Source organism: Coenobita brevimanus, chromosome 115 (genome assembly GCF_032717465.1).
Source record: "Coenobita brevimanus isolate Jiangsu-jjx chromosome 115, ASM3271746v2, whole genome shotgun sequence".
Taxonomy (NCBI): domain Eukaryota; kingdom Metazoa; phylum Arthropoda; class Malacostraca; order Decapoda; family Coenobitidae; genus Coenobita; species Coenobita brevimanus.
The window spans coordinates 14,805,949-14,813,338 of record NC_137068.1 but is presented as its reverse complement, the minus strand read 5'-3'; the positions used below and the strand labels follow the sequence as shown (position 1 = coordinate 14,813,338).

The window sequence follows — 7,390 nt, the reverse complement described above, 5'->3', positions numbered from 1 at the left end:
CTTGTCTCTTAGTTCTGGACTGACTGATGCTTGAATGAGACGCAGGGTACACTGAATATTATCACCCAAACATTAATGACATGAGGGATGGAGCAGAGAGCTATATGAGAGAGGGGTGTGTGAGCTGGGGGAAGGGCGGCGAACTGGCAGAGGACAGGGCGACATGGAGGAGATTTGTTTGTGACCACCCCTTACGGGATTATGGTGTCTGGCTATAGATAGATAGATAGATAGATAGACATTAATGACATCTAAGTCTACTAATACCAAGTTGGTTCACTTCCATCTAAAACGGGTCCAAGCTGGCGCAGGGGGCGGAGCATCGGAGTGACGTCAGCTGGCACGAAACCCAAGTTCAGTTATCGCCTGACCGTGGTGGTGAGTGGATGTATGCTGCACTCTCCAGATCATAACACATTTTCAGTCCAAAGTGAGGGAAGGGACTGAAATGTGTGAGGGAAGGTATGAGGGTGTGAGGGAAGGCATAGGGGTGTGAGGGAACCTACTGCAGCGAGTCCGCACTTCGTCCCCTTCTTTGTTTTCCCTTATTATAAATGTTTAATTTGAGTCTGTCCTTTTATACATTTTCTGTTACTTAAGCCGACTGACGTCACACACAAGCCACGTCTCCCTGCGCCCTGAGGGAAAGTGAACCGACTTGGTATTAGTAGACTTAGAATGACATTATGCACCTCAGTCCACTGCGTCACAATCAAGCATCTGTAAATCCGTGGAAGAAACAAAGGCAGGAGAGATACGAGGTCCGTTCAGAAAGTATCCAAGCTCAGACTCCCCAGAAAATAAAAAGCTAACCTGTTGAGCTAGGACACTAATCCCGCTCCAAGTAGGCCCCTTTTGACCTGCCACACTGCACTCATCACTGCCAGCATCATTGTTTAGTGTTAATCCATTGCTTCGACTCAGCGTTAAGGACAGAGAGATGTCAGTTTTGGCCAGGTTAGAGTGAGAGTATACATTGTCAGTGTGAAGCCTAACACAAGAAAATTATGTGAAAAAAAAAATAAAAATGAAGTTCCGGGCTCTTCTGCGTGGTACAGGAGGCTCCGTTGCGCCACTTCCTTACCGATTTACTTTTCGTGATGTACAGTTCGTTAACATTTTTTTGTGTTATCGTATTTTTGTGTGTTATATTTTTGTGTGTTATCGTATTTTTGTGTGTTATCGTATTTTTGTGTGTTATCGTATTTTTGTGTTATCGTGTTTTTTGTGTTATCATATTTTTGTGTGTTTTTTTTGTGTTATCGTATTTTTGTGTTATCGTAATTTTGTGTGCTATCGTATTTTTGTGTGTTATATTTGTGTGTTATCGTATTTTTGTGTGTTATCGTATATTTGTGTGTTATCGTATTTTTGTGTTATCGTATATTTGTGTGTTATCGTATTTTTGTGTGTTATCGTATATTTGTGTGTTATCGTATTTTTGTGTGATCATATTTTTTGTGTTATCATATTTTTGTGTGTTATGATATTTTTGTGTTATCGTATTTTTGTGTTATCGTATTTTTGTGTTTTATCGTATTTTTGTGTTTTATACTTTGTTTATCATCGTATTAAAACTGGCATAGTTTATATCAGTAACATACAAGAGAATACCGAACTTGTAATGTGCAGAATGAATTGCAGAATAAGAGGTGTTAGGTAATTTCCAGATCTACTTCGAGTACGGCCTAAGGGAAGGGACGGGGTTCGAGTTGGCTCACTCCTAGCTCAGACTTTGTCGGGTGTGGAGGTCTGGCCGATCTGTCTCGAGATTTGAACTCTGCTTCATTTACTCGTGGCGATTTTCGTCCGTTTTCCTCACTTTTTGCCTGTTTAGGGACTTAGTCTCTGGCAATGAGGAAGGATTTTTTGTTGTTTTCCAGGTTTTTCTGGGACTTAGTCTCCGATTCCCTGGGTGTGAGTGGGAGTGTGTGTGTGTGTTTATGACTGTGTGTGTGGGTGTTTTTTTTTTTTTGGCCTGCCGTTAGTGTCCCTCACTGTAGTACGACGCCGAACCCTGAAGGGGTGCCGTTTGGGCACTTCCATGAGGGGGGGCCATTAGGGCCTGGTTAAAGGAGGCAATGAGGGCGGCTCTGCTAGATTAGGGAAGACCCGCAAGGGGCAATGGCGGGGCCTCCTACGTCGCCCTTTAGAGGGCGGGGAGCATAGGTTGCCCGTCACTGTAGGGACTTAGGCCACTTTTCTAGTTTTGTGTGTGTGTGTGTGTGTGTGTGTGTGTGTGTCCGAGTGTCTGTGCTTGTGTGTGGGTGACGTGTGTTTGTGTGATCTGTGTGTGTGTGTGTGTGTGTGTGTGTGTGTGTGTGTGTGTGTGTGTGTTGTGGGGATGAAGGGATCAGGCATCCCTAGGCCCACAGGGCCTAAGTGCCCCCCTCCCTCCATGTCGAGGAACTCCCCACCTATGTCCGTTGCGGGTGCGAAGCGGGAGCGGCGCCTCTCCTCTGACAGCTCCAACTCATCGACAGCTGGGGATTTCTCCACTGCTCACCCTACTTCTCGCTCCACCGGGGCTGTGGCTCGTCGCTGCTCTGCTGCCTCGACTACCTCCTCTGTGCGCTCAGCGAAGGTTGCACGCCTCCACGAGGCATTGGAGGAGGTTACCAAAGCTCTGACTGCTCCCACCACCAACTCGGCCACCTCTGCTTCCTCTCGTGCTGCACGCGGTCCCGCCACCAAGCAAAAGAAAACACGCTCCTCAACCTCTGCTTCCTCCAGGCCGTCACTCACCTCCATTCAGCCAAGAGTGTCTCAGAGCATTCCTGCTGCTGCGGCTCCTCTCGCCCCTGCTCCTCCTGCCCAAGTCACCACCACTGCATCTCCTGCCCAGTCTCCAGAAGACAATAATTGGGTCACTGTGTCGAGGAAAACACAGCATAAGACACAGGGAAACGGCTCCCTCCAGGCAACACGCCCGGCGGCTCCACGGGAGCCACCACCTGCTCGACGCCCTGCGGTGTCAGTTGCTGCTCCTCCACCACCTCACTCTTCCTTCCCCACATTTCGTGTTCCGGTCCAGCCGGGCTACAGCACCAGCTACGACGCGGTCGCTACTCTGGAGCGTCGCCTGCCAGGGCTTGCAGTAACAAACCGCTTCGGCAGCGACGAGAGCTGTGTGCTCATCCCTGCCACCGAGGAAGCAAATCTGCGGTTGAAGACAGCAGCGGAGGACGAGGCTTTTCCAGTGCGTCTCGTGGAGCTGACACAGGGTGGGCAAGTAACCAAGGCTACTGTCATGGGGTATCCCCGGCGCATGGCGGTGGAGATTCTCCTCCAGCACAGCTTGGTGGAAGAGGCAACGCGGTGCCAGAACCGCTGCACACGAGAGGAGACACAGCAGGTGTGTGTTACGCTGAGAGGCCCTCTAGTCCCACAGCTACACCTGGGGAACTGGGGCATATTTTACCTTCGTCCCTTTACACCAGAGCCGCTGAGGTGTTACCGCTGCCAATGCTACGGACACCATCGCGCCAACTGCAACCGCCCTGTTGTGTGCGGGATCTGCAGTGCCGCCCACGACACAGAGCAGTGTCTTGTGCGCTTCAAGGCGAAGGAGCCCGTCACTGCCCGCTGCCCCAACTGCTCCGGGTCCCACCACGCATGGCACCCCAGCTGCCCTGCGAGGATGAAGAGGGTGCAACAGGGACGGGAACGGCAGGTCGAGTGGGTCAAGCACCAGCAGGCCATCAGTGCCACTCCAGCTCCCCCAGGCACTTTTGTCTGGGGGCAACAACGCCGCCCTACTTCACCGAGTCCGCCAGCTCTCAAAGAGGTCGACTTCCCGCCTCTGCCCACAGTGCTCATCCAGGGCCAAACTACTGCCGACATCCACCATCCGGCAGAGCACTCTCCTCAGGCTCCGTCACCCAGCCCCGAGCCTTGTCCCTCAGCAGCTCCTACCCAGTCAACTCCACTCTTCACCATGGAGGAGATCAAGTCACTGGGAACACAGATAGCAGTGGCGGTGGTGCAAATGATCGCACAGATGACGGGGCTGTCACTGAACACAGACCCAGCCGTGGCCACAGTCAGTCTCATTTTGGACGAGGCGCTCGAGACTAAGCGTCGACTCCTTTCCCCTGCCTCTCCTTGCTCTCACAGGAAACCTCAACGGGAGCAGTCAGCCACAGCTCAGCCCCACTCCGCTCCTCCACCAGTCGATCAGGCACCACGTCCTCCAGTGTCCTCCCTGGAGCCCTTACCAGTAATGTCAGTGGACACACAGGTGCCAGTGATCCAGACTCCAATGGAGGATGCCTCGCAGATGGATCCACCTGCCTGCGAGATGCCTCTGCCCATCTCCGGATCCTCCAGTGGAATTGCCTAGGGGCCAGGAGTAAGCTCCCGCTCTTACTGGAGGCAGCAATGAGGGATAAGCCTCATGTCTTCCTGCTGCAGGAGACCCTACTGCCGGAGCGGGCAGCTTTCCATCTCCCTGGCTACACCATCTATCGCCTCCCATACGTGAGTGGTGTCACGAGGGGTTGTGCCGTCCTGGTTTGGGATCACATCGAGTCCACAGATTGCGACCCTCCTCCCTTCTGTGGACCTGGTGTGGAAGTACAGGGCATGGTCCTTCACCTAGCGACGTCATCCCTGACAGTATACAATGTAAACTGAGGTCACAGGAGCACCCTGGAGGTGGGAGACCTGTTCTCTCAGGCTACCACGGGTAATGTATACATCGGGGGTGACTTCAACTCTCACCACGCCCTTTTCTCCTCGCGGCTTCCATCCAATGAGGCAGGGCGGCACATCTCCATAGTTATGGACGAGATGGAGGGAGTCTCCCTTTTAAATGACACTGCATGGGCCACACATGTCGCCGGGGGTCGCCTCGACTTGTCCTTTACCTCCTCCCCTCTTGCAGGCTCTGCAACCTAGTTGCTCCACCCCCATCTCGGAGCCGATCACTTTGCAGTGCAGGTTTCTCTGCCCATGGCTCCACTTCCATCCCCCCCACTCCCTCCGCCACGATGGGATATTCGCAGGGCTGACTGGGCTTCTTTTGGCCGCGCTTTGGCGGAGGCCTTGGAGGCATTTCCTCCTGCCCCAGGTCTCGAGAGCCGAGCAGATCAAGTAGCCCGTGCTTTCACACAGGCAGCCTCTCTCACCATCCCACTGCAACAACGATCTGCGAAGTGCTACAGAGATGGCTGGATCTATTGTGCCAGGGTCAGGGAGCTGAATCACCGACTGAATGTGGCGCGTAGACAATACCGGCGGCGCCGTACATCCCCGCACCATCGGTATCTGGCCGCAGTTACGCACCATGTCACATCAGAGAAGCGCCGCCTCAAAGAGGAGGCGTGGATCGGGTGGTGTCGTACCCTGGATTCTCACTCGACACTCCGTGAGATGTGGAGGAGAATCCGGTCCATCACTGATCCATGTCCTCTTCGACCGCCTTCTCATCCTGACCCTGCCGCTGAGGCCAGCCATCTTGCGCAGCACTTCGCTGACCGTTCCGCCTCCCACAATCTCCTGCTGTCCGTCCAGGCCCTACAGGTGCAACTGTCTACCTCCCGTGTCACTGAGATCCAGGCTGCCTGTGACAGGCCGGACCCTGCTGATGGTCCTATCACCAGTGGGGAACTCCAAAAAGTGCTTCACCACAGGAGTGACACTGCACCTGGGTTTGACGGGCTCCCCTACTCAATGCTAGCTCATGCTGGAGATTGTGGCAGTGAGCGGCTGCTTGATCTGCTCAACCTTTCGTGGTCTGAGGGTCGTCTGCCGAGGTCGTGGAAGACAGCAGTCATCCACCCAATTCCTAAACCTTGCGATCCCACCTCCATGCGCCCGATCTCTCTTCTTAGCTGTGTTGTTAAGACAGCGGAGAGGGTTGTGAGAGATCGCCTTGCCTGGCGCCTGGGATCGCTGCACCCGAGGATTTTTGCCTACCATCCAGGCAGGAGTGCTACACATTACCTAGCCTCCTTCCTCGGGGAGCTCAGAGGGGGAAGGGGGATGGCCGTCTTCCTCGACCTCGAAAAAGCCTTTGAACTGGCCAGCCCTGTGGTTATTCTGGCTGCCCTTGTGGCCAGGGGAGTGGGCAGCAGATTGTTGTCATGGGTCAGGGACTTCTTCAAAGAGCGTACTGCAGGGGTCCGCTTTCAAGGGCACCTCTCCCCTTTCTATCGACACCCCAATGGCACTCCGCAGGGAAGTGTCTTGAGCCCTTTACTATTCAATGTGTTGGTGGAAGGGCTATTAAACATTGACTATGGCCCAGGAGTGACGCTACTCAGTTATGCTGATGATCTGGCCCTCGTCTTTGCAAGACGAGACTGTTTTACTCGGGCCAACTCAGCCCTTTCTAAGCTCCAAGATAAATGCAATGAGTTGGGCCTCAAAATCAACTTGGAGAAAACTAAGTGTCTCCCCTTCGGACTTCGTCCCCCAGATTTCCCACTGACTCTTGGTGGACACCACCTTGCCTTTGTTACTCTCTACCAGTATCTGGGAGTCTGGTTAGATGGCAGCCTCACCTTTGCGAGACACGTAAAATACCTGCGGGAGCGTGCTTCAACACGCATGGCTGCTCTCAAGTGTCTTACAAGCCGGAGCATGGGAACATCTTATAGGGCCCTCCGAACTTTCTACATTCATGCCATTAGGTCATTGGTGGACTATAGTGCCATCTGCCTAACTGGCCTTGCCCCACCAATTATTAGTTCATTGGAGGTCTTACAGAATGATGCACTCCCGTATCATATTGGGCGCTCCTCGCTGGACCCGGCTTGTTAACTTACATATGGAGAATGGTTTGCCATCTCTGGCACACCGCATTGCATTGAGAGCAGCAACTATTACTCTCCAGCTCATGCAACATCGTCCTCAACTGCCGGTGTCCCTTCTGCTAAAGCAGCTCCTGTCCAGGCCCCCGGCCCTTTTACCACAGCGCGACTGGGCCCGCACAATGGCTGCTGTTATTCACGGTCTGGGTGCCGCCCCTGCCATCTGCCAAGATCCAGACCTACCCTGTCCGGGGTTTGCTGCCCCACCACCATGGGACCCCCCTCCTTTCACGATCCTCTGTCCCTCGGAGGTGAAGCCACGCTCCTCCATTCCAGCCATGCTGCGTCAGGAGAGTCTTCGTAGGATGGCTACCCTGCACTCCCCTGACACAGCCACTTATTTCTCGGACGGGTCTGTCAGTCCTGATGGCTCTGCTGGGTCGGCGTTTGTATGTGATCGCTATACAGAGTCCTGGCGACTCTCTCGGGGAGTCTCCACATTCCAAGCGAAACTCGTGGCCATCCTTGTGGCATTGCGCCATGCCTATATCCACTCTCGCAGACATGTTGTACTCCACACTGACTCCCTATCATCCCTCCAGAGACTCCGCTCACTCTCTCTGACTGACAATGTA

At 53.5% G+C, this 7,390-nt stretch overlaps 1 protein-coding gene across 1 annotated transcript; it reads left to right on the top strand.

Moving 5' to 3' along the window:
• The first annotated feature begins 4,953 nt into the window (after positions 1-4,953).
• Positions 4,954-6,765, top strand: LOC145418550 (uncharacterized). Its single transcript, XM_080286918.1, has 2 exons — positions 4,954-5,651; positions 5,835-6,765. The coding sequence occupies exons 1-2, from the start codon at positions 4,954-4,956 to the stop codon at positions 6,763-6,765; spliced, it is 1,629 nt and encodes a 542-aa protein (XP_080143044.1).
• The last annotated feature ends 625 nt before the right edge of the window (positions 6,766-7,390 follow it).

What these genes read in the sequence shown, in the direction of transcription:
- LOC145418550 (XM_080286918.1), top strand. Translation starts at nt 4,954, where the DNA reads ATGGCTCCACTTCCATCCCCCCCACTCCCTCCGCCACGATGGGATATT. An exon ending in AGGAGTGACACTGCACCTGG is followed by an intron (nt 5,652 to 5,834) that starts GTTTGACGGGCT and finishes CTCTCTTCTTAG; the next exon opens with CTGTGTTGTTAAGACAGCGG.